This window comes from Bactrocera neohumeralis, unplaced genomic scaffold (assembly GCF_024586455.1).
Source record: "Bactrocera neohumeralis isolate Rockhampton unplaced genomic scaffold, APGP_CSIRO_Bneo_wtdbg2-racon-allhic-juicebox.fasta_v2 cluster10, whole genome shotgun sequence".
Lineage (NCBI taxonomy): Eukaryota > Metazoa > Arthropoda > Insecta > Diptera > Tephritidae > Bactrocera > Bactrocera neohumeralis.
Genome location: NW_026089623.1, coordinates 18,435,355 through 18,462,580, shown reverse-complemented (window position 1 = coordinate 18,462,580; position 27,226 = coordinate 18,435,355). Strand labels below are relative to the sequence as shown.

The following is a 27,226-nucleotide window of genomic DNA, read 5'->3' as shown; positions in this document are numbered from 1 at the left end:
CCTCCGCAGTTCCCCCCAATACACTATTAATCTCAAGGAACGTTTCTCTAGCGGATTTGCTTTAACGAAGGAAAACTTTAAAATAGCGCGAAATTCGGCATGTTTACACTTTTATAATTGTTGAATGCAATATCCAAACTAATCATGCATAGCGTGGTTTTGTAGGTTATGTCAAGATCTTTCAAAGCTCTCGAGCTCTGTAGCGCTCGTACATAGCCGCGAAATTCAAAAGATATAAAGAGAGATATTTCACAACCTAATATATATATACATGTATAACACTAAATCTAATTCGTTTAGGTTTAGAAATGCGTACAATCGTTAGGTGAACAAAACTATAATTCACTATAGCCACTGGTTGCAAGAGCCTAAAAAGGATAACACTGTTAGAACATCACCTCACATTTTTTGAAATAGATGCACCAGAAGAATTTTTAATGCTTCTGGGTAAACATGGACTTAGAAAGCTCAATACAGAGGTCAATCTTTTCGAGTAGAAGCCCAGTTATAAATTTAGGGCCAAGAAAGAAAGTGAATATGTACACAGGATAAATTATACTACTAATAATGAAAAATATAGGACCAAACAATCTCCGTACCCTATGTCGGATATATAATATAATCCAATCAAAAACTCACTCATTGGACAGACGCTTAAAAAGGTACCAAGGTACAAGGGAAACTCAAGCGCAAAATGGTCGAGAACCCGATACAGAATCTAATAGATGCAAAAGTAGTTACAACTTTAGATTTATAGTTTGGCTTCTACACGATCCTTATTAAAGGATATGACAGAGGACAACACTTTTTAGTGTAAATAGAATTAAATACGAATTCCGGTCTGAAAAATGCATCATAAATTTTTCATAGATGTATAGAGGATATCCTGATACCATATATCGGTAAATTTCCTTACGTCTATGTAACCTATATTCTTATTTACTTTACTCCTGAAGAATATAACGAATACAACTTTTCGAATTAACCACAGATGTTAGCAATTTCGCTATAGGAGTCGTATTATCGCAAAACCCAATCATTTATTTCACTAACACTCTGTCAAACCGAACAAAACTACTTTACGAATGAGGAAGAGTTACTCGGAATTGATTTGGTGATTACAGAAACTAATTATATGGTATAGCAAATCTTACAATTTATACTGAGCACCAATCTTAAATGTTCTCCATATCAGAAAAAACCCTAATAAAATATTAACAAGCAAGGAAGGGCTAAGTTCGGGTGCAACTTGCAAGAATCAAAGCCAGGGAAATACTTAAAGGTGTAAAACGTCAACCAAAATCGAAAATCATTATATGTAGTATATGGGAGTTGAGGTAGTATCGACCCAATTTCATCTATTTGTCCCAATACCACATATTATTAACGTGCTACATACTAAAAAACTAATTATATAGAGTAAAGTTAGCCATATGTTTGAAAATCTTTATGTTAGTTATATGGGAGCTATGTCAAGTTTTTGTCCAATTTTATTTATTGCGATTTGTGGGCGTGGAAGTGGTTCGATTACGCCCATATACGCACTCGTAATTTTCTTTGTACTGGGGATCTCGCATACCAAGTATCATCAAGATAAACTTTATATATATATAACCCTATATCTATCACGATTAGTTTTAGGTAATACGTACAACCGTTCGAAGAACAAAACTACAATACTCTATAGCCAGAGTATAAAAAGTTGAAAAATTTCATGGGAGAATAACTCACAATGCAAAAATTCAACAGAGAAGCAACCATTAAACTACTTTGAAACTCAAATTATTATAAAAAAGTCAGATGAGAACCTCGTCGAAATAACTTCAAAAAACATATTTTCTAATAGCCGACATACGCTTTTTTTTAACACCACAACCGCATTGCTAGACAAAATAAAAAACGACAAGAACAAATCATACAAAACTCAAACAGACGTGCTCCCAGAAACTACGATTGCCCAGGAAATTCCGCTAAGACATTACTGGTAGAAGTAGAAGTAGAAAGCTGCGAAACATGTCCTAACAGCAAGTACGAACGCTTACCAAATGAACAACCAAGAGGTTCAGCACCAATACCGAACAAAGTAGGCGAATACATACACTTATACCCATTTTATATGAGCAATAAGATGTATATAAGCTCAACAGACAAATATTCAAAACTCTACTAATTGAGATAAATATCGCGAAAAAAAGACACATACAAATACGTTGACGAGATATTATCACAAATATACCCAAACGCAAAGTTTGTAATGACCATTTTCTGGCATAATTTTAGTGTTGAGTTGTTTAGTCGAAGAGGCTTACATACATTTACTGGTATAAGTGCAAAATAAATATACAGGTACAAACGAATACGAATGACACATACCAAAACTCCAGCTTTCCATTCAACAACAAAGGGGCAAAACCTCCGGACGCATAGCAAATTAATTGAACTCGCGAAAGTTTTGATACATCAAAATTTAATATTCGAAGTAGTCCGACAATACAAGGAAAGCCTCCAAAAAAAACCAGGACAGAACCCTGCAATACCATAACAGCAATTCCAAACAACTGAATTATAAATAAGGAAATGTAATATACACCAAAACGCACAGACGAAACAAAAATCTTAAAAAAATACGCGAAACACATAGCCAGAAAAGATAACGGAAAATCATAACGAACAAAAAAAGACTCGTTATTCATAAAGATATTATCAGAGTTAGGGCATGTATCGCATTCGACAATATAATACATTTAACCAACAAGAAATATGTCGAGATACAGCTTTTCTGTATCACATATCAAATCTATCAAAAATACTTTTAATAAATTCGCAAAAGATCCTGAAACATTGGAAAATTAATTCATTAGGTAAAAAGAAAATCACACAAAAATAATTACCTATATAATATGAAAAATTAATAATGATATTATGAGGAAAAAAAATTTGTAATAAAAAATGATTTAAACAAAATACAGTAGTTAATAATACTAGAGATATATGAGTGTATAAAATAAATATAATAATAATGGCACTAGAAATTGCCTGCATGCATGCCTGCAGAGTGGACGATCAAAGCCGAGCCAAGCGCACAGCTGACGAAAGCGACAAATCAGCTTCAAAACTATGCGCGTACATTATTATACGAAATTGCACCGATATCGCTGGACGCTGGCTGGAGCCGAAACCGAGCTGATCAATGCGCGAAACTAGTTTTAAAGCATTTTTCGCCGCCGACTAGCATGTTGCATATAACAATATTTAGTAAACCCCCTAAAAATATGTCCAAGGCAAAACTTATATAGGGATTCTCCTACTCCATCACAATATATTAAATACGAGCTAATAATATATTCAAAACCAAATTTATGAACGCAATTTCGTAATCTATTGGAAAGTAATAAAAATATGTATTTTACGCACAAAACATTCATTAATTAATTATGTTTCTTGTTTTAACTAAAACTATTTTCACACAAAATCTTAATTTTTCAACAACATACATTGAAAACAACCTATATCCATCGCAGCGAAAACACATCTAACATTGTACAAGGTGAGTTCCAAACTAAACAGGACTTAAAAAAAAATAGAACAAATGGTTTTTTCGGCAAAATCAATTTATATTATTCAAAATAGTCTCCTTTTGCTTTTGCATGGTCCAAAAGCATATCGAAAGAGTGTTTTAGCTCGTTGGCCGGTATGGCCCCCAGTATGCCGGTGCAAGACTTTTGAATTGCCTCTACGTCTGCATAACGCTTTCCGTTCACGGGCAAATGCATTTTTCCGAAAAGGAAGAAGTCATACGGTGCCATACCAGGTGAATACGTGGAGTGGTTAATGATTAAAATGTGATCTTTGGTCAAATAATCGTCCTTCAAATGTTGGATTCTGAGCAATTTTTGATCGGAAAATGCGATAAATCGATGTTTTGGAGATGTTCAATTCCATTTTCATTAACCCAATGATGATTTCGGCTAATTTTTAATGAATTCACGCACTGTTTCGATGGTGATTCACGTATTTTGATTGACCCACATGTTGATCGTCATTTATGTCCTCACGACCACTTTGAAAACGTTGAAAACACTCGTGCTCTCTGCTACGCGATAGGCAATCATCATAAACTTCTTTCATCAATTGAAACGCTTCGGTAAAAGTTTTACCAATTTTAAAACAAAATTTAATGTTGGCTCTTCGTTCGAAGCTCATTTTCGCACCGATAAGACAAACATACTCACACTTAAAACGCAATAATTTCACTTCCAGTCCAAATGTCATGAAATTCTTACTGGACAATCGATAAAGATAGCAGATTCTAACGCACTAATCAACGTATAGATGGCGCCACCAGGGGCGCTACATTAAAAAAGTCTACTTTGGAACGCGCCTTGTATATACGAGTATTTACCATCAGTAGATAAGCAGCATACATATGTACATATGATACAACTACATGCATTATCAAGAACCCCAACGAATGAACACTGAAACAATATCCATACATATGTATATGCTCTATCCAATTTGTGGATGAGAACATATGTAATAAGATCTTAAGGATAAGGGCTAAGTTCGGGTGCAACCGAACATTTTATACTCTTGCAACTTGCAAGAATCAAAACCAGGGAAATACTTTAAGGGGGTTCTCTCATGTGAACGCATACATTTTAGAACTTTTTAGGAAAAATTTTTTTTATGCGACAACAAAATTCAGTCATTTAAATTTTTTAATACATTCATATTTGTATTTTGAAATGTGCAAAAAAAAATTTGTTTTTCGTTTTTTACATTTTTAATATTTTTTTTTTAAATCTAAGTAGTCCCCAACAAAAAAAGTAGTTCACTGGTCATGGTGATAGCGGCTATTCATGTTGTCTGAAATAAAAAAATCGAATGAATTATTCTTCAGTAGTTCTGCGGCTATCGTCCCTACCAAATATAATCAATTTCATTAAAAACAAAAAAATGTCGAACTTCGAAAAAAAGTCACGAAAATCTTGTTTTTTTTCGTTAAAAATCGTTTTAAAAAAATATGAAAATATTTTCGAAAATAAACAATTCTGGTAGGGACGATAACTATAAATGAGTATAGAAAGAACATATCGTCACCTGAAAAGCAAAATAACGTATCATCAAAAAATTCAAAATTGAGTTTTTACTGATTACGATTCACCACATCATATTACATATGTGTCGAAAATTTTAAGCTTCTGGGATCAAAAATACCCAATCTATATTAAAAAGTGCTTGATTTCGTTAAACAAAATAAAGTATCATCACTCAAGTATGTAAATATCGGGTGATTTTTTAAGAGCTTGATAACTTTTTTAAAAAAAAAAAACGCATAAAATTTGCAAAATCTCATCGGTTCTTTATTTGAAACGTTAGATTGGTTCATGACATTTACTTTTTGAAGATAATTTCATTTAAATGTTGACCGCGGCTGCGTCTTAGGTGGTCCATTCGGAAAGTCCAATTTTGGGCAACTTTTTCGAGCATTTCGGCCGGAATAGCCCGAATTTCTTCGGAAATGTTGTCTTCCAAAGCTGGAATAGTTGCTGGCTTATTTCTGTAGACTTTAGACTTGACGTAGCCCCACAAAAAATAGTCTAAAGGCGTTAAATCGCATGATCTTGGTGGCCAACTTACGGGTCCATTTCTTGAGATGAATTGTTCTCCGAAGTTTTCCCTCAAAATGGCCATAGAATCGCGAGCTGTGTGGCATGTAGCGCCATCTTGTTGAAACCACATGTCAACCAAGTTCAGTTCTTCCATTTTTGGCAACAAAAAGTTTGTTAGCATCGAACGATAGCGATCGCCATTCACCGTAACGTTGCGTCCAACAGCATCTTTGAAAAAATACGGTCCAATGATTCCACCAGCGTACAAACCACACCAAACAGTGCATTTTTCGGGATGCATGGGCAGTTGGCCACCAAGATCATGCGATTTAACGCCTTTAGACTATTTTTTGTGGGGCTACGTCAAGTCTAAAGTCTACAGAAATAAGCCAGCAACTATTCCAGCTTTGGAAGACAACATTTCCGAAGAAATTCGGGCTATTCCGGCCGAAATGCTCGAAAAAGTTGCCCAAAATTGGACTTTCCGAATGGACCACCTAAGACGCAGCCGCGGTCAACATTTAAATGAAATTATCTTCAAAAAGTAAATGTCATGAACCAATCTAACGTTTCAAATAAAGAACCGATGAGATTTTGCAAATTTTATGCGTTTTTTTTTTAAAAAAAGTTATCAAGCTCTTAAAAAATCACCCGATATAACAGAGTGTTTTTTTGTTTTATATCGAAGTTAGCCTTCATTTATTGTTTATGTTAATTTTTAGTGATTAAGTTCAATGTGCTTTGGTTAGTTTAGGCTACATGGTTGATCGAACGTGGACTACTATATATGTACATATATGTAGTCCTTTGTGAGGCCATAGAAAACAAGAACCCCTGTGTTCAAACTTATAAATTAACGAAACGCTTCCCGCCAATTCGGTGGGATGCCTGAAGGTATGCGCCGCGAAGTGATTAAGTCTTGACTTCCCTGACGCAAGACAGCCAAGAAGGAAGTGTTGAGTTCTTTACACCTAATCTTCTTCCATACAGCTTCTGCAAATGGCGTCTGCTAGGACTCCCAGCCTTACTGCGTGGAAGCCAATGGGACAATGGCGTGTTACAAGCCCCTAAAGTAGGGAAAGGTTGCCGTACTGAGGACAAAGATATCACTAGATTTCATGCGAACGATCTTGGGACAAAAGACTTTTTCGACAGCGTGTGTAAAAATTGTGGCCCAGCAGTAATAGAATAGGATACGGGAGCACAGATCCGCTCCCATTCTACCGATAGCGGTTCTAGGGTGCCTCTTCTTGCTAGCTCATGTTTCCTGCGATTCCGCTGTGGTCTGGCACTCATATCATTCTTATCACAAAGACACTCGATGCTATTGATAGCGAAGTTAGGTCTTCAATCAGCTCTGAGTTCTCTCATTCTTAATGAGTTCAAGGCAGGAATCGCCGCTCTGCTATCTGAGTCGATGGTCACTCCTCTGAAGGAGGCTGCACTCCGGAGTAGTAAATCTACTGCTACCTTAATGGCTCCAACCTCGGCCTGGAAGACACTGCAATACTTAGGAAGTTGGAGAAATTGGAGTTGATAGAGAGCTCCTGACAGTAGACCCCTCTACCTTTGACCCATGCGTGAAGAAGCTCCCTTTTCTCCAACGGTTTCTTCCCACCCACAACTCCCTCGGTATATGGATACAGAAGGAGCCACCAGAGTTCGGTTTGGCGACTTCATGATCCAAGTGATCAGACCCGTGCTTTTTAGAAATTCAGCAGCTTATTCTTTTGCAAAGTTTAACAATAACTAAGAAGAAATGGCAACATCTGCAGGACCTAGAAACTTTAATTCCAGCAGACTGTTATTACTTTTATGATAATATACCTTTTGAATAATTAGTTATTTAATATATAATAATTAAACATTATCCTCATTTTTTAGCTTGAAATATTTAAATTTTTCCTATTACTTATGTACATATTAATAATAAAAATAACATGAAATATAAAAAACTTGCAACTGAAAATTAAAAAAAAAGCATTAATTTTCAAATTTTTAATTTTTATACAAATTTAGATTGATCATACGTTATTTTGTTTCAGAAATGAAAATTCAAAATATCGTAAGACACCTACTATAAAATTTGCTTAATTTTTTCTTTATTTTTTTTCTAAAATATACTTATAGTTTCTTGTTAATTCAGATTTGAAAATTTTGTTTCAATATCTCAAGTGGTTTCCTTTTATACGGTTTTTTGCTTCTCCTGTAAACCTCTGCGAATGGTAGGCACCTTGTCGTGGTGCAGGGGCTTAAACCGCAGCACAGCACAGCATCTCTCAGCTACCGGAGATGTTGCTGCAGAGCATCGCCCCCGGTGGCTGTCGGAGGCTGCATGTGCACGGTGACCAAGAGCTACCACCTCCTAATCCAGGGTGTTATGCGACCCGTGCCCATTGGATGATTTGCAGCCAGGAGGTAAATTCGGCTGTATTCGTACGGAGCCTTCCCAACACCGGGCCGCCTTGGGAAGTAACGGTGGCCTTACTGCGTCAAGGGGCTCTGGCGCAGTGGACTTTTAGACTCCCCTTCTTTAAGACTAGACCGGGAGGCTTACAACACGAGCCGAACGGTCGTAAGAACAAGATGAAAGAACAACAACAACAACAACCACAAAAACAACAACAACAAACAACAACAACGGCAACGACCAAAGCAACGACAATCAAAACGGTGAACATGGACAGCAGCAGCAACAGTACCGCAGGCAAGAGTGGCCCAGGGGCTAAGCGTAAGTTTAGCTTCTTGGACGCCCTGTCGCCGGAAGAACGTGCACTCTTTGAAGAGCACGCTCGTGACGACGACGACGATGTGCCCTCTTGCAGCGGCACTCAACGCAGCGCGTCAACCGCAATTCGCGCAAACGCTACCCCCGCAACCCCCTCGAGCAGGATCGACTGCGGAGAGGAGGGTGGTTTCACGAAAGTGGAATCAAGGGGTGAACGTAAAAGAAGACGGCAACGAGGGAACATTCCATGTACCCCGGAGCCAGGACAGCCAGGAGGTCATGACGACCCACGTAGATTGGGAATGAGTGGAGCCACTCTTAAGTGGTACCTAAGATTCCTTGAGGACGGCATGACCCCGGAGTCAGCCGAAAGGCGGGCTCTGGGTAGGAGCAGTGGGAAAGACCCCTCTCCTAACAATGTACAACACGCAGGTACCAACGGTGGATCGGCCGCGACAAAACGCAGGAACCGAAGGCGTCGTCGTGCTAAAGCAGCCTCGTCGGAGGGACAGAGCGCAGCAAGGCCGGCGACCCAGGAGGCACCTAGTCGATCGGAGAAGAGGAAGGGTGGCCAAATAACGCCTCAGGTGCCACCTAAGCCCAAGAGAATACGGGAAGATAAACCACAAGAGGCCAGTGGTAGGCGCTCCTACCCCAACCAGCAGCCAATAAGTACCGAAAGCCGCAAATACTCGGAGGCTGTAAGTAGCATCCGTATGGCAGTGGTGCCCCGCAATTACCCGGCGGAGGCCCTAGAGCCTGAGCAACTTACAGCCCTACAGAACTGCCTGGTAAAGGCCCTATCCATCGGCAATAAGTTCACCGGTGCCTTTAACGGCATATTCTTTAAGGGCGGCATGCTGCTGGTCGACTGCCAGGAAGAGAAGTCGGCCACCTGGCTGAAGGAGATCACGCCAAGGCTCGAGGGTTGGAAGGGCCCGGCCCTGTGTGTAAAGAGAGGGAGGAAATACCGCGAACACACAGCATGGTAGCGTTCTTTCCGAGAAGTGCAGAGGATAGCTACGACTTCGTGCTTAGTCTGGTGAGGAACCAGAACGAAGGTTTAAGTACCTCGGCGTGGAAAGTCGTAGCAAGCAGTGTTGTGGGTTCCGGGTGGAACCTCAACATCACGATGGACGACGAGTCCTACAAGTTTATAAGGCTGAAGGGATTCAAACTGAATTTCCGCTTCGGCAAGATTATGATGCGGCCATGGAGGCCCAAGGCTGCGTCCACGAGCCAAGAGGCCAAGACGGGGATGAACGTAGCACCAGCTCCTCCCGTAGCCCGCCCAGCGGCGCATGAGGCGACTGCAGCTGTGGCTTCGGGTAAGGACAGCGAATCCCCCAGCGAACCCATCTCGGCTGGGCAGGTTGCGACCGCCGCCGCGGATGCAGATGAGAGCAACGGGCAGGAAGGAAAGATGTCATTCACCCAGGAGCAGGAGGCGACTGCATCTGTGGTTTCGGGGGAGGATAGCGAATCCCCCAGCGGACTCATCTCGGCTGGGCAGGCTGCGACCACCGCCGCGGATGCAGACGAGAGTAACGGGCAAGAAGAAAAGATGCCATCCACCCAGGAGCTTCTGGAAGGGTTGGAGATGCAGGTCGATGAAGGGGACGAAGACGGGGACCTGTCTCTCTTAGAACCGATTCTGTAGGCTCCAGCACCGGCATAGAAGTGGCCCAGGTGAACCTACATCACGCATCGGCAGCCTCGGCAGTCATCGTGAAGAGGTTCATCTCGGATAACCTGGGCATCCTTCTAATCCAGGAACCTTGGGTGTTCAAAGGAGAGGTAAGAGGCCTCAACATGAGAAGGAGCAAGGTAATCTGGGATCTCTCTAGCGAGAGACCCCGATCTTGTGTAGTCGTTAGAGCCGATATAGACTTTTTCTGTATTTCAGAGTTTCTAACGCAAGACCTGGTGGCGGTGCAAGTGAAGGACAAGGAAGGATCGGACTTCGTCCTTGCATCCGCATACTTTCCGGGAGAGTCAGCCACAGCACCCCCCCCATCGATACTTGGTCTGGTGGAGTATTGTAAATCCAACAATCTCCCCCTGACCATAGGATGTGACGCAAATGCTCATCACACGGAATGGGGTAGCACGAACTGCAACATGAGGGGTGAGTCACTGCTTGAATTTATACTTAGTAATAATATTAACATAGAGAATGTGGGCTGCGAGCCAACCTTCGTAACAAGTGTCCGCAGGGAAGTCCTAGACATTACCCTAAGCAATGACAACATGATCGGGTTGATCTCGCAGTGGAGGGTATCAAAAGAGCCCTCACTGTCAGATCACAGAATCATTCGTTTTGCTCTGAGGGTGGTAGTCGGGGACCGACCTCCAACTCGTACCCCCAGAAATACAAATTGGGGCACTTTCAAAGAGACCCTAAGTAGAAGCATAAGTGTAGTGGAGCAGGCGGATGTTAGGTCCACCACAGATGGACTGGAGAGCAGACTGAGTGCCATAACCCAGTCCATCATGGACGCCTATCATTGTGCCTGTCCACTGAAAGCGACCACCAGCAAACAAGGCTGCCCATGGTGGTCCAGTAAACTCTCAGCCCTCAGACTGAAGGTGCGTAGGTTGTTCAACAAGGCCAAGCGCACAGACAGTTGGGAGGACTACAAATGGCACCTAACAGCCTACAACAAGGAGATTAGGCTTGCCAAGTCAAACAGTTTCAGGAAATTCTGTGATAGCGTCTCCTCGACCCCGGAGGCAGCTCGACTGCACAAGGCGTTGTCGAAGGGTAGGACGGACACAGTATTATCCCTAAAGAGACAGGACGGGACATATACGACAAGCGCGGAGCAGAGGGCAGAAACGCTCCTACAAACGCACTTCCCGGAGACGGCTCAAGCTGACCTAACCCCAACCTTGGTCACACGCAGGCCGGATCGCTCAGACTGGCTGACGGCAAGGACTCTGTTCACTGCTGACTCAGTCAGGTGGGCACTGGCCTCCTTCTCGAGCTACAAATCACCGGGAGTGGACGGCGTCTTCCCGGCCCTATTGCAGCAAGGTATGGATATCCTCCTACCACACCTGCTGGGGCTGATGAGAGACAGCCTGGCGATGTCGTATATCCCCGAACCGTGGAGAATAGCAAAAGTGATTTTCATCCCCAAGATAGGGAGGAGAGACTATTCGTTAGCCAAATCGTTCCGGCCTATTAGTCTCACGTCCTTTATGCTGAAGGGGATGGAAAAAGTAATAGACAACCATATTAGATCGGAAGCGCTGAAGATTGCACCCCTACATGCCGGACAACACGCGTACAGGGCAGGTAGATCTACAAATACCGCTCTGTACCAACTCGCGTCTGAGCTACAGGATTCGCTGGATAATGGCGAGGTTGCGATCTGCGCCTTCCTTGATATCGAAGGGGCCTTTGATAACGCGTCTCACACTAGCGTCATCAAGGCACTCGAGAGAAGGAACGTAAATCCCTCGATACGCAGATGGACGGAAGCCCTTCTGCGCACTAGGGTTGCAGAAACAACAGTTGGAGGAAGTAAAATTCGTCTTGGCACCACGAGGGGCTGCCCACAGGGTGGAGTACTGTCCCCTCTGCTTTGGAGCCTGATAGTAGACGAACTACTCGAGCTGCTCACCAGCAATGGAATCCGCTGTCAAGGGTACGCGGACGACATTGTCATAATGGCGAGAGGTAGATTTGAGAACACTCTCTGTGACATTGTTCAAAGGGGCTTAAAATTGGCGAAGGAATGGTGTAACACGGTAGGGTTAAACATCAACCCAGCAAAAACCACCGTGATCCCATTCACTAGGCGGAGATCTCTTCCGGGCCTGAGGACCCTAACAATTGGAGGCGCAGAGGTGGAAATGTCTAGGGAGGTCAAATTCCTTGGCGTCACCCTAGACTCAACACTAAAATGGAGCAGGCATTTGGACTTAACGCTGTCCAAAGCAACAAGAGCACTTATGATTTGCAGACGCCTAGCCGGCAGATCATGGGGATGCAAGCCAAACATCATGAGATGGCTGTATACCATGATAGTAAGGCCCATCGTCACCTATGGAGCGGTTGCCTGGGCCACCAAAGCAGCACAGTCCTCTGTGATTCAGAGACTGTCAAAGCTGCAAAGACTTGCATGTGTCTGTGCTTCAGGGGCAATGCGCACATGCCCCACAGTGGCACTGGAGGTCTTATTAGAGCTCACACCGCTGCATAAGGTGATCAAGCTAGCAGCAAAGCACACCATGCTGCTAATGTCAGCAGAAGGCTGCGGGAGAGGGAAGATAATGTCCTCCAGGCAGATGGACGCTCTAGCGGAGAGCACACCGCTGGCCCTCCTCCCAAGAGACGGCACAACAAGGAAAGTAAACTTCAAAAAGCATTTCAAAGTAACTCTAGGCAGTAAGAAGGAGTGGAACGATTCCACGCTGGAAAGACTGCTGGAAGACAGTACCATTCAGTGGTACACAGATGGCTCGAAAACACCGGAAGGCATTGGGGCAGGTATTGCGGGTCCGCGAACCAAGCTATCCATACCTATGGGCTGCTTCCCAAGCATTTTCCAGGCTGAAGTTCTTGCCATCAGTCAATGCGCTGAAATCAACCTCAGCCGCAACTATCGCAACCAGCGCATAGCTATTCTCAGCGATAGTCAAGCGGCACTAAAAGCGATCTCATCGTACGAGACCAAATCGCTTTTAGTAGAAGAATGCATAGGAAGGCTAAACCGCCTGTCCCTGTGCAACCGGGTGCACCTAATTTGGGTACCAGCGCATAAGGGAGTAGAAGGAAACGAGAAGGCAGACGAGCTGGCCCGCACGGCGGCAGCGTCCAAGATGTGGGGACCAGAGCCGTCCGTAGCAGTAGGACCCCACACTCTTAAGGAGCTGCTCCGCACGGAGGAGAGAGAGGATAGGGAGCGGCACTGGCGGCAGGCAGCAAGTATGCGCCACGCCAAGCTACTCCTAGGAGGATATAACCTCTCCAGGTTTAAGGAATTAATTAACCTCCCCCGTGAGAAATTCCGAATCCTCGTCGCAGTCTACACAGGGCACTGCAAGCTCAGGAAGCACCTGTCCAACATGGGCATGATCTCCTGTGCTAATTGCCGGCTCTGCGATCTGGAACAGGAAACACCAGCACACCTTATCCTAGATTGCACAGCAATCTGTGGAAAAAGGCTTAAGGCCCTGGATTCCATCTTTATCAGGCACATCACCACACTGCGCCCGGCAAACGACTGGAATTTTTCTGACTCTTTGGGAGGTCATGTGATACAGGAGATCAGGTCAGAACCTCAATAATCCATCTATCTATCTATCTAAACCTACGAAAAGTGATGTTACGTTATTTTGCATTTCAGGTGACGATATGCAAATTTGAAAGATGATTCTGTGTTTAAAGTTTTTCCCTTACGACAAATGCTATGAGGGCTTTGGGAGGTCATGTGATACAGGAGAGGGCACAATGACAGAATGTTAAACCTGAAAAGTGATGTTACGTTATTTTGCATTTCAGGTGACGATATGCAGGAGAGATAGACAGTTCGACAAATCGGCGACTATGAGCTGTAACTTATCAAATAATATGAATTTCGGTCTGAATTTTTGACAGAATGTTTTGAATAGGTTTTCCTGTCAAAATATAAAAAAAGAAATCGATTTTTCGAAGTGATTACATGAGAATACCCCCTTAAGGTGTAAAACCAATCATATAGAGCAAAGTCAGCCGGATGTTCGAAAATCCTGATATTAGTTATATAGGATCTAGACCAAGTTTTCTCTCAAATATATCTATTTTAAGCACGAAGATATACTGTTATGAGTAAACCACGCTCTCTTATTTTCATTGTGATAACTCACATATTGGTCGATATATGCGGTACAAAGTCATTATAAGAAAAGGATTACCCCTTAATGTGAGTTATATACATATGTAAGGTGGCAACGCTAGACAAAAGAGGACAGCCTGGCACGAAGAAATGAAGAGACAGAATGCGAACAGTCAGCAGCAACGTCGGGCGTATTTAACATTTCTGAAATCTAATCTTAAACTATTGTGTAATTAATTTCATTTATATCAATAAACCATAATGCTATTAAAACTTACATATACTTATATCCCACAATTTTTGGAAATAAGGTGACACACACTTAACCCTGGTCGAGACCAACGGTCTGATACACTTTGTCGAGACCAAAGGTTCTTGGCTAGACCAAGTGGTGTTTACATACATTTGTATGGAAATACGTGTTGTATTTACGCTATATGTACAATATATGTAGATACATTTTTGAAATTTCTTACCTCTCGAAATGGTTGAAATCAAATTGACTGCCTTGTTCACGCTTGGCGTGGCAATAGCGTTCACAAAAAATGTAACATTTTGAGAAAAATTACATTTTTTCGTAACCTTTTAACCGCTCTAGCGGCTAAAGTATTTGACCTAGGTGGGTCCCGGGACCCGGTTAGGTAATTTAAAGAGCTTTCAGGAGATGTATAATTCGCCCCAAGGCCCTACCGGGGGCGTGGCAATAGGCGAAAGTGGGTTTTCACCATGTCCCCCCTTTTGTTTCACTACAATTGAGGGGTATGGGGCCGGGGGATCAAAACCATTTTGCGAGTTAGTTCACCTCTGGGGCTTTCAGGAAAGCCTCAACCAACCTCCCCTCTATCCCTACCAGGGGCGTGGCAATGGCGTTCACAAAAAATGTAACATTTTGAGAAAAATTACATTTTTCTTAACCTTTAAAACGCTCTAGCGGCTAAAGTATTTGGCCTAGATAAACATACAAACCAATTTGGACATGTAACGAACATGAAAACAGATAAATCAACCGTGCGAAGTGATAAAAACATACCAAAGTTCATATATTTTCATACAAAATATATGGGGTAACCAAGCACCATTGGTGCACTAAGGTGTAATATTATAATATCCTTTTTTCGTCCTTTTGGATACGATATAATTGAATCGTTTGCTACACTCTAACACCCCTATTCTGTGCACTTGACAAATTCAACATATTTCTAAGTTGTCAAAATTTTAAATTTATCAAGCATTTGGTATTGTGTGTCTGAAATAAAAAGCTCTTTTCTTTATAAGTTGTTAAGATGTCAAATGCTCTTCACAGTGTTCGTTATGAATTAAATATCTGCTTGTGCATCTTATTGTGAAAATGGAAGATATTTTACTTTTGTTATTATTGTTAAACGAAGATGAAAATTGTGAGAATAGGAATCGCGCGCGGCATTTAAATGTTTACTCATCGATAGTGATCCATTTTCTGTGAGCGAGAATACCTTTGGGCAAAAAAATTTAAAAAATTGATGAACTAGCCCCACACGATAATCAGAAAACGTCACTACCTTTAACTGCTATGGTTCCAGCAGCTATGAACTTCTTTGGACACGGCTCATATCAGGAAATGTGTAGGTAACAACGTCAACTTGCCCATGAGTCAGTCGTACCTTTCGAGAAGTGTACGGGCTATAGCAAAACTTATTGTGAAGGTGAAGGGAGGAAAAATAAAGTTTCCCAGTTCAAAAGAGGAAGAAACTTTTATAAAAACGTATTAAAAAAGTATTATTGTAACACAAATAATAATATACTAATTTAAGGTAATTTAATTGATATATATTCCAGATTTTTTAGAAAATTTGAAATAAAAAGCACCATAGGAGCAATTGACTGCACGCAAATTGCTATCAATATAATTTGAATAGAAATCAGCTGTTTCTATTTACATTATTTTGTTCACCACACGTGTGGGGAAAAGCTTTGCGAATTGAAGCTTTTACTTTTATCAAGATTGGCACAGAATACCAAAATATTTCGTGCTTGATAAATATTTGAGTTAATTTTCAATATTTTACTTATTTGTCAAGTGCACAGAATAGGGGTGTAAATATATTTAAGTAACATTTAAGAACAAAATATGCCTGGCCAGACCCGAAGGTCTCGATGAGGGTTAAGACATTATTCGTGCAAAGTTTTATCTCGTTATATGAACTACTTCTTGATTTGTGTACTGGAAACTGAACGAAATAAGTGAAATTTAAAATTGTGCTATATGGGAAGTATTCGTCGTTCGGAAGTATTGTTCGTTAGTTTATTTTATGTTAACTAGTTACAACAACCACGCCGTTGTTCGATTTCATCCATTTTCACAATATTTTTTTTTTTTTATTTCAATGCCATTGTAACTATCGGGTGATTTTTTAAGAGCTTGATAACTTTTTTTAAAAAAAAAACGCATAAAATTTGCAAAATATCATCGGTTCTTTATTTGAAACGTTAGATTGGTTCATGACATTTACTTTTTGAAGATAATTTCATTTAAATGTTGACCGCGGCTGCGTCTTAGGTGGTCCATTCGGAAAGTCCAATTTTGGGCAACTTTTTCGAGCATTTCGGCCGGAATAGCCCGAATTTCTTCGGAAATGTTGTCTTCCAAAGCTGGAATAGTTGCTGGCTTATTTCTGTAGACTTTAGACTTGACGTAGCCCCACAAAAAATAGTCTAAAGGCGTTAAATCGCATGATCTTGGTGGCCAACTTACGGGTCCATTTCTTGAGATGAATTGTTCTCCGAAGTTCTCCCTCAAAATGGCCATAGAATCGCGAGCTGTGTGGCATGTAGCGCCATCTTGTTGAAACCACATGTCAACCAAGTTCAGTTCTTCCATTTTTGGCAACAAAAAGTTTGTTAGCATCGAACGATAGCGATCGCCATTCACCGTAACGTTGCGTCCAACAGCATCTTTGAAAAAATACGGTCCAATGATTCCACCAGCGTACAAACCACACCAAACAGTGCATTTTTCGGGATGCATGGGCAGTTTGGACATTTTTTAATTGATGCCGCAACTGAGTCAATTCCGAGATCGCGTTCAAGATCGTGACTGCGAACATACCAAGGCGCATTGACGGCGCCTCTTAAAACTTTGATTTGAAATCGCTGGATTTGTGCAACAATGCTAGGGCTTGAGCAGCCCCATAAGTCCAAACTGGTCTGAACACCTGCTTGTAGACTAGAATTTTGTTATATGTGGATAATGCAGAGTTTCTACCCAATAGCCAATACAAGTTTCTGAATTTTATTTCTAATTCTTCTTTTTTCTTTTTGACATGTGCACTCCATCTAAGTTTTGTGTCCAGGGTCATGCCTTGGTATGTATTTCGCGGTATTATGATATGGTATTTGCACACCGTTTAAGTACAGAGGCATATATCTAGTATTGTTGTATGTGAAATCAATCTGTACTGATTTAGTCTCGTATAATTTTATTCGCCATTTAGCTGTCCATTCAAATATTTTGTTTCAATGTTCTTGCAATCTTGCAATTGATGCAGTTTGTGTTTTGCCGACAGACAGAACCGCAGTATCATCTGCAATTGTCGTCATGTGGTAGATCACACGTAAAGAGTAGGTAAAGGATGGGTCCTAACACACTACCCTTAGGAACACCAGCCTTTATTTCCTTTAAATCAGAGTACATATCTTCATGTTTAATTCGAAAAAAACGGTCCGAAAGGTATGATTTTAAAATATTGTAATATGTTTTTGGTAAAAGCATTTTAATTTTGTTTAAGAGCCCGCCATGGCAAACTTTATCAAAGGCTTTAGACACCTCGAGAAAAACGGCCGAGTAAACTTTTTTGTCTTCGAAGTCATTTTCAATAACTCGAGTTATTCTATGTACTTGGTCAATAGGGGAGTGATTTTTTCGAAAGCCAAACTGATGCGCTGGTATCAGCTTCCTCTCTTCAATTATGTTGTTAATACGCACAGCAAGCAGTTTTTCCAATAGTTTTGAGAGTATTGGCAGGAGAGATATGGGCCGATACGAAGTAATTTCATGCGCTGGCTTACCAGGTTTATTGAACATAATCACCTCTGCAGTTTTCCAATAAATGGAAACGTATTGAAGATTTATGGTAGCATTCATTATGGCAGTAATTTTACATATAACGTTGTGAGGAAGCTGTTTTAATATCTCACTGGTAATAAGATCAAACCCAGGCGATTTCTTAGACTTCAGTTTTTTTTTTATTTCTTCACATACCTCATCGTTAGTTATTAGAGGAATTTCGGTATAATTCTCGTAAGTATGAGTTTCCATTTCTGCTGCATTGGATGTGTCATATGGTTTGAAGACACCTTCAAGGTATGCCGAAAAAATATTTGCTTTCTCGATATCGCTGTTGGCCCATGTCTGGTCTGCTTTCCTGATTGGATGATGCTGAGTTACGGGTCGAGAAATTTTTTTGTACACTTCCAAAGTGAATAATCATTCCTTTGGTCGTTAGATAAACTTTTCAGATAATAGCTTAGGGTTATATTTTTAAATGCCTTAATCTTATTGGTAAATTTTTTACACAATTTGTTAAGACAACTTTTGTCGGATGGAGATCTTGTTTGTTGCCACTTTCGGCGTAATCGGCGTTTTTCTGCTACCATTTCTTTAATTTCTTTGGTATACTTATGACCTGCTGTGACGTTTCTTTTAGTTGGTGTGCTACTCCAGGCTGCATATTGAATTGTATTTGTCAAATTCATGATTTCGTTATCTAGCTCGGAATTACAACTTATTTTTACGTGACTATCAACAATGGATAGAATTTGCTTAAAGTATTCCCAGTCAGTAATTTTATTTGTTAGCGAAAGTGGAGGTTCCTTAATAACAACACTTTCATGTAGTGTTAAATATACTGGTGAATGGTCAGAGGTCATATCTAAACCGCTTTCTATGCACATATAATTTGAGGAAATATGTTTTGTAATAAAAAAATCAATAAGATCTGGTGTTTTAAGTGGATCTGTTGGCCAATAAGTTGGTGTTCCAGTAGACATGATACTGCACCCAGACAATTGAAGAGCTTTCAATAACTCTCTGCCCTTTGTGGTTATAATCCTCGAGCCCCAGTGAGTATGTTTCGCGTTATAATCCCACCCATTATAAATCGGTTTTTATGGCTATTGATCAGTTCTAGATAGCTATGACATTTTATTTGATGTTTTGGGGGACTGTAAACTGCTGTAAGGGACAAGTTGTTGTCACTATCTATCGTGACCGTTATTGCTTGAAATTCATCTGTAGATACTCGTATGCTGTTTTCTTCGTGGTGTTTTATGTTGCTTTTTATTATAATAGCAGCTCCTCCGCGTGCACAATTGTTCGGATGTATTGCATGATATATTTCGAAGTTTCTGAATTTTATGTAAGTTGTATTTCATGATATATTTCGAAGTTTCTGAATTTTATGTAAGTTTGCTTGCTAAAATGAGTCTCAGATATTAAGCATACGTCAATTTTTTCAGTAGTGAGTATTGTTTCTTGCTCATTTTGGTGTTTAGTAAGGCCGTTTGCGTTCCAAAGCATAATTTTTAAGAATTTTTTCATATTTATTTATTTTTTTGTACTGCTTTTTCAAGCTTCTGAAGCCTCTTCTCAAGTGCAATGGTAAACTCATTTTGTTTTGTAAGCTTTTCTAAGATTTGTTAAAGAATGCTAGCATCATTTGAACAAGTGTTCTCTTTTACAACTTGCGAATAAGTTAGCTCATTTGCTGTTGAAACTTTATTTTCAGCCATTGGTTGGCGTATTGCGATTTTTGGGAGGCTTTTGGTATCTTTTACAAACCTTCTTGTAGGACGTGGATCGTTTTTCTTTGTACCAGTTCTTTGGTCACGAATCTTTTGCAGTTCTTTCGCAACTACGCATCCTCTGTAGTTAGCAGGATGAGCCTCACCACAGTTACAACATTTTGGTCGATTGTGATTAGGTTTTTGACACTCTATAGTCTTATGCTTTCCCGCACACTTCACACATCTTGCTTGCTTACCACAATAGTTTTGAGTATGTCAATATGATTGACACAATTTGCATTGTGGTATGAGCTTTGACTGCTTTACGGCCTCAATGGCAGCAACTGAATGCAATATGGTTTTTATTGCATATATGTTATTTATATTTTCTTTTGCATCGAAAGTAAGAAGAAACATATCTAACGGCTCTTTCGTTTTCCACTTCAGTTTGTTGACTGCGTTTATGGCTTTGAAACCCTTCTTGTGGAGGTCTGGTATTATAGCCTCTGGCTCGTTTGAGTGATGTAAATTTTTAACCTTTACCTTAATTGGACGAGATTGCTTATTTTCATAAGAAAACCACGGTAAATTCTGTGTAGGCAAAGTTAACTTTCTATAATCATCAGAGTCTGATGTATTGATTTTGTATGTATTATTATTTAAAAGCTTAATGGTAAATGCTTTTTTTGTCTCATCATTCGTAATTTTATATATTTTTTGGTATTTACAATCACCCAATATCATTATTGGAGGAGGTCGTGAGATTTTCGTTTCTGTTTGATTTCTTCCGACTTCTCTTATAGTATTTGATGTCGCTGGAACCACAAGCTGAGGAAATAGCTCAGCTTTCCTTTTTTATTTTCACAATATGAATGAAAGAATGTAAGGAGAATGTCACGTACTAAATTTTGTCGAAATTGGTTGGTCGGTTTCAGAGATCCGAGATATAGGATTACACCAAAAAGTGGGCGGTGTCACGCCTATCTTCCAATTTTGACAACAGCTTCCATAAACCTCTCTCATACCATCTCGGTGGTAAAATTTAATATCTTTAACGTATTAAGTTATTGATTTATTGCGCTTTTAGCAGTTTTTAACAAGTCTGTAATATGGGAGGTGTTGTTGTAGCTTAAACGGTATAGGAAATATTTACATTAAACGTGTTAAGGGGCGGGGCCACGCCCACTTTTTCAGAAATTTTTGCACGCGGGTGACCCTTGTGATCCTCTGTGCCAAATTACAACTTTATATCTTAATTTAGTGCTTAGTTATGGCACTTTATAGGTTTCCGGTTAATGCTCATTTGTGTGCGTGGCAGTGATCCAATTACACCTATCTACGGACTCGAAATTTTTTTCGTACTAAGGAACCTACATACCATTTCATCAATATATCTAATTTTGTTACAACTTGCGCGGACGGACAGACAAACAGCCAACCGAATTTCAACTTTTCTCGTTATCGTGACCTATATCTATCTCGATTAGTTTTATGTGATGCGTAAAACCGTTATAATACTATGTAGCAACTGGTTGCACGAGTATAAAAACTATGCACATTTAAGTAAAAATGATAGGCGCATTTTTTACTGCTCAGCGATAACGCCGACGCGATATCCGTAAACAAAGCTGGCAACTTTACGTAAAATTCTCACTAAAATTGACACAAAAGTAATGAAATGCAAAACAATTTAATTTATTAATCATACTTGTATCCAACTGTACATCGCGCATTAAGAAATGTTTAAAATATTTTTCAGAAATATTACAATTTCTTCATTTTCTGCAGCCAACTTTGCTTCTTTACGCGCTGGTAAAACGAAGTTTTACAACACTCAGCATTTATTTTGGTATGCGGAATACAAAATCTATGAGCATGAGGATTTTTTGACAGTAATATGCCGCTGCCGCTTTTATTTGGGAATGGCAGTTAGTCGTAAAAAAACCAATGAACAGCACGTACGTCGGCGTAGCAAGAAAAAAATATTCCTTTAACTAACGCAAGCGCATTTTAAACAAGAAAATTCAATTCATTCACAAAAGCAGATACCATTACATCTCCCCGAGCATGTCATTAGCCACATGTGTCTTTTCACGACATCGGCAATAGCTAAATATCATAAATCGAAAAATTACCGGATGTTCCTTCTGGAAGCGAAAAATATCAACCCCACAAAACACACAAAAGTGGCAACATAAATCATGCTAATTTAAATATTTAAAAATGTTTTCCGAGCCTGGTAAAAATTTGCGTCGATATGTAGTATATATGCTCATACATATGTAAATACTATACACATATGATGATTTTTAGAAAAAACTTTCAAGGGAAGCAGGCACCAATCGCCGTTCGTTTCAAAGATAAAAAACAGAAATTCGCTATATATTGGCAAATGCCAGAGAGTGTTCAAGGTGCACGGACTTGTTTTTAATTCGCTCCGTGAATTCTGTGTTTAGAAAAAGCAAACAAGCAAAAAGAAAAAAATATAATAAATTGAAAACAAGTAAATAGAAAATAGTGCTCACAAATTATTATTAATAAAAAGAAACAAAAAAGGAACAAAAATCAAACAAACAAATATGTATGCTGCTCAGCCTCACCAGCAAGGGCGTAGGCATTCTTTAAATGGCAGCTTTGTCAGTTTTTTCGAGCCAACAAAAGCAACTCCTGGCAAAAACAAATATAACGGCGATGATGAGTCATCGAAGCGATCAGCTGAAAGGGAAGCTAGGCAAGTGCAGTCAGAAGAAGCAGCAGAAAACAGCAATCGGGCAACAACAAATGCGGTGACAACAACCGGTATGCAGGTTCCAGCAAGCACCCGTATAGCGAAGGAAAACAAAATACAAAGTGAGAATGTACCAAGCAAAAAAGGACCGTCTGTTCAGACTGGTATTGATCGCTACATTAACGCAAATAGCAAATTAAGTCAAGTTAAATCAGTGGCCAATACCAAAAAATTTCAACCAGGCACGCCAAATGTTAAAAAGCCAGAAATCCTACATGGCAACAGATTTGCCTTACTGAGAAGAGAGCCTAACGACGATGCAAAGGGTACCACCACAGTCGTGAATGCCAAACCCCCTAAAATCTATTTGCGTGAGCGGAGCTCAAATGCGCTTGTCTCAAAACTAAGCAATATAATATGCACAAACAATTTTCACATTGTGTCCTTGAAAAAAGGTAACTTAGGTGAAGCAAAAATTCAAACATGCACTAAAAAAGTTTCATGGATGTTGTAAAATACATGTCAAACAATAACAAAAATTCCTACTCTTACCAACTCAAGAGCTCAAAATCATCCAGCTCCATCGCAGAGTTTCCGTTGAGGAACCACACAAAAGAAATGGTCCAGTACAATGCACAAACTGTCAAGAGTATGGAAACACGAAATCATATTGCACGCAATGTCTGTGTAGTGTGTGGTGATTTACATCATACATACATCAAAATGTACTCATAAGAAAGGGGAATTAAATAAAAAATGTATTAATTGTGTTGAAATCACACTGCAAAGTATAGGGGGTGCCCTGTATATAAAGACTTAAAAAGGAAATTGTCTGTCGGAATTCAAGCACGTCGTAATCAAATGATACATATTCCTTCTAGCGAAAATATTGAAATCCCTGTCCATGTTTCCAAACCGGGTACTATTAACCCTAGAAGGGTACGGTTAAATTGGAGGCGCTTATAGGTACCGATGAGTAAATTTTACTCACTTCAAAATTTTTACGTTATTATCTGATTTATTTTATAAATGAAAAAAAATTGAAAGCCAGCATATAATATAAGTGTAGTTTTTTATTAAAATATATAAAGTAAGCAAAAATAATACTTTATTATTAATTTTTGACGATTATGAATGCATACAAATTTTTCAAGCACATTTAGGGCACTTTTTTTGGGCATGTTCACCGCAAATAGCTAATCCACAATTGCAGTAAGTTGTGGTGTATCTACGTTTGGTATAACTACAAAAATTACAGTACTTTCTTGGCCCCTTTTCATCTTCTCCGGCACTATGGGCCTCTTGACTTGTGCCTACAATACTTGAAATGGATTTTTTCAACGCCAGACTCATGTTTGCATTAGTAGCTAATCTTTTCCTTTGAAATTCTTCCGTTAACTCCTTGTGTAGAGATAACATAAAATTAAGTCGGGATTCTGGCTTTTGCCCATGGCACATGTTGTGCGCAAAACGATGTATGCGTTTATTGCAGCTATGTTCATCATATTTTTGAAAAATGCTAGAGGCCACCTTCAGGTTTTCCTGCCATGGTTAATGTTTTGGCACATCAGATCAAAACTGTCAACTCCTCCTTTGTTGAGTTGTACACATGCATACATTTCAGGTTTTCCAGTGGTCTCATGAATACTACCCGTACGGTGCATACTAGACGCCAATAATACAAGTTTATTATTATTGGGCTTGTATGATACAACTGTCAAATCCTCATGAAATATAAACAATGAAGTGGAAGCGGTTCGTTTTTAAAACTTTATATCTGTAGCTTCAACAGGCAATTGTGGTTTATTTTTTTTATTGTGCCAACAGTTGTTATTTTGTATTCATGACGGAGACGTTGAATGAGTGGTACACTCGTAAACCAATTGTCTATCATGACATTTCGATTGGTGCCCTTTACATTTTTCAGCAGTTCAACAACATAATATTCACCTGCAGCCATTGCAGGAGGTACACTTCCTTTTCCAAGGTAAACAATGGCATCCAACATATATGTACTCTGTTCCGCTATCACAAGACATGACAATTTTGATCCCATACTTGTTCGGTTTAGAGGGAATATACATCCTAAATGGACATTTGCCTCTAAATCCAACTAGTTGCTCATCAATGGTTATATAGCTTCCAGGTTTATAGTTGGCCCTGCAATTCTTTAGAAGTTTGTCCCAAAAAGAAGAAACTGGAGCTAGTTTGGTCATTTCTCTTCTAGCAGTTCTTGTTTTTTGTCATCGAATCTTAGACAATTTAGGATAAATTTGAACCTTCTCTCATCATTGGTTGCCTTGTACCTTTCCCCACAGTAGGTAGTGTCAAACATATGTGTTGCCAAGTGATTATCTTTGAGAGCAGCGGACAAGACTAACAAACCAAGAAATGCTTCAAGTTCGTCCACTTCCAAATTTGACAAAACCGCGTGAGTTTTATCGTTATAGTCCTTCCTTTCAATGTTTATTTCTTTATTTGTATAAACCAAAATCTCTTCCAATATGTCTGCGGTAAAAAATAGTTTGAAGCAGCTGGAAGGACACAATAAATTTTTTGCATTTGCTGTTGGGCCAGGGCGAATGTGAACAATATTTATGGAGGGAGTTTTTTGACCTAGCGCAGCAACAGGTTCCTTACTCCAAATAAAATTTCCATCTTTTCCGATCAGATTGTTGGGACTAGGTGTAATAATTGTAATTACCTCTTCCGTTTCACGAATTTCTTGAGCAGCTGATCTTTAATTTCTTCTCCCTTCACCAAGTTTCTGTTTTTTACGTTTGCTGCTTCCAGGTGTTTCCTCCCTTTCTTCTGTTTCAGCTTCTTCTGCATTTATGATTCCGTGTATCAAATTTTCTTCGACATCATTTAATTCCTCCGTTTCTGGTTGATATTCCGGATCTGCAACACTGTCCCAAGAATCCTCATCAAAGTTACAAAGCTCCAACTCCAAATTGTCTTCTTCCTCAGATTCTAGTTCAAGTATTGCATCCAAAATATTTTTTTTCTGATAGCCCGTGACCTGCCATTTATATGCTCTATAGTTTTCTTTACGGTAATATATTACAAGAGAAAAACATAATTGTCACAATGCAGCACAAAATATATTTTTTATACACTTAGAAAGTTACTGATAAGTAAATATAACTCACGTAAAGGGTACTGATGAGTAAATTTGACTCACACAATTTAGTACGTAAAGGGTACCGATAAGTAAATTTTACTCACTAACTTTGTTTTTAAATTGTCCACAAGCGCGATAAATCAAACAACACCATTCAATGCTTGCGGCAGCGACTTATGACAGCGTGGGACAAGCACTGCTAGTGGCTTGACTTTCAGTGTGGCCAACCTGCTGATTTACGAATAAATCTATTCCGTATGTGAGTAAATTTTACTTACAGTACCCTTCTAGGGTTAAAAATAATGCTACATAAGGGAGCTATGCAAATTGCGGTGAAAGGCAACACTGCACAAATGCAATTGTCCCAAAACCAACCAAATGGAAGCGTTGAAACTATGGTTTTCAACCTTACCCAATGTATGGCACAATTTATATCTACAATGCAAAATATGATTCAAGAGATAATTAAATCATAAAATCAAATGTTGCAAACTTTTTTAAGTAAAAAATCAGTTTATTGAATATTTTTATATGGAATGCTAACGATGTTAACCAACATAAATTGGAGCCTATTAGATTTCTTGATGAAAATAATATAGATGTTTTGCTTTTGTCAGAAACTCATCTTACGAATAAAAACTTTCTTTATACCGGGATTTAGAATCTATGTTACAAATCACCCAGATAGAAAGGCACATGGTGGAACAGCAGTGTTGGTTAAAAAATGATTAAATTACCACGCATTAGAATCTCATGGTACAGCGCAGTTACAAGCTACAACAATATATATAAAAAATCGCTGCGGGGACTTAAACTTGACGGCTATATACTGTCCACCTCGGTTTAAAATTACAGACAACCAATTTAAAGAGTTTTTCGGAACGCTAGGTCATAGATTTCTAGCAGGTGGAGATTACAATGCAAAACACATGTATTGGGGCTCACGACTAATTAATCCGAGAGGACGACAGCACATGAGAGCTGATACATGTACTGGTCTATCTTCTGATCACTCTACTGTACTAATAAAGTTATGTGAACAACTCATATTCGTTGATCCAAAAGTGGGTCTAACATCCTATAAAACGAATTGGTTAAAATAAAAAAAAATACGTGAGTAGCCACATTAGTGTTAAGTACAAAATAAATGCAGGAAGAAATGTTGACGAAAGCATAAGAAAGCTCAGTGATTTAATAACGAGCTCAGCTGTCTTAGCAACACCAAGCAAAAACTATAAGCCGCTTGACTCAGAAAAATCACTAATAGAAAAATAGAAAAAGCTGTAAATGAAAAAAGGCGTGCAAGACGAGACTGGCAGATAAATCGGACCCCTTCCACTCAGGTTCAATTAAATTCTGCCGTATTTAAATTAAAAATAGCGCTTAAACGTGAGGAAGAATTCAACACCGAAATGTATATGAAGAAGCTGTGTCCAAATTCAAACA

At 39.6% G+C, this 27,226-nt stretch overlaps 2 protein-coding genes across 2 annotated transcripts; both read left to right on the top strand.

Annotated features, from left to right (window-relative positions):
* The first annotated feature begins 9,308 nt into the window (after positions 1 to 9,308).
* Positions 9,309 to 10,822, top strand: LOC126765342 (uncharacterized). Its single transcript, XM_050483068.1, has 2 exons — positions 9,309 to 10,170; positions 10,250 to 10,822. The coding sequence occupies exon 1, from the start codon at positions 9,329 to 9,331 to the stop codon at positions 10,001 to 10,003; it is 675 nt and encodes a 224-aa protein (XP_050339025.1). The 5' UTR covers positions 9,309 to 9,328; the 3' UTR covers positions 10,004 to 10,170; positions 10,250 to 10,822.
* A 1,432-nt stretch (positions 10,823 to 12,254) lies between these two features.
* Positions 12,255 to 13,878, top strand: LOC126765567 (uncharacterized). The gene is made up of 3 exons (XM_050483174.1): positions 12,255 to 12,378; positions 12,491 to 13,279; positions 13,856 to 13,878. The coding sequence occupies exons 1-3, from the start codon at positions 12,255 to 12,257 to the stop codon at positions 13,876 to 13,878; spliced, it is 936 nt and encodes a 311-aa protein (XP_050339131.1).
* Positions 13,879 to 27,226: the final 13,348 nt, after the last annotated feature.

Bases quoted from the DNA above. Each gene is read 5' to 3' on its own strand.
- LOC126765342 (XM_050483068.1), top strand. From the start codon at position 9,329: ATGGTAGCGTTCTTTCCGAGAAGTGCAGAGGATAGCTACGACTTCGTG.
- LOC126765567 (XM_050483174.1), top strand. From the start codon at position 12,255: ATGGAGCAGGCATTTGGACTTAACGCTGTCCAAAGCAACAAGAGCACT. The intron at 12,379-12,490 runs GTAAGGCCCATC...TCTGTGCTTCAG, and splicing joins GATGGCTGTATACCATGATA to GGGCAATGCGCACATGCCCC. The intron at 13,280-13,855 runs GTATGCGCCACG...TTTGCATTTCAG, and splicing joins GCACTGGCGGCAGGCAGCAA to GTGACGATATGCAGGAGAGA.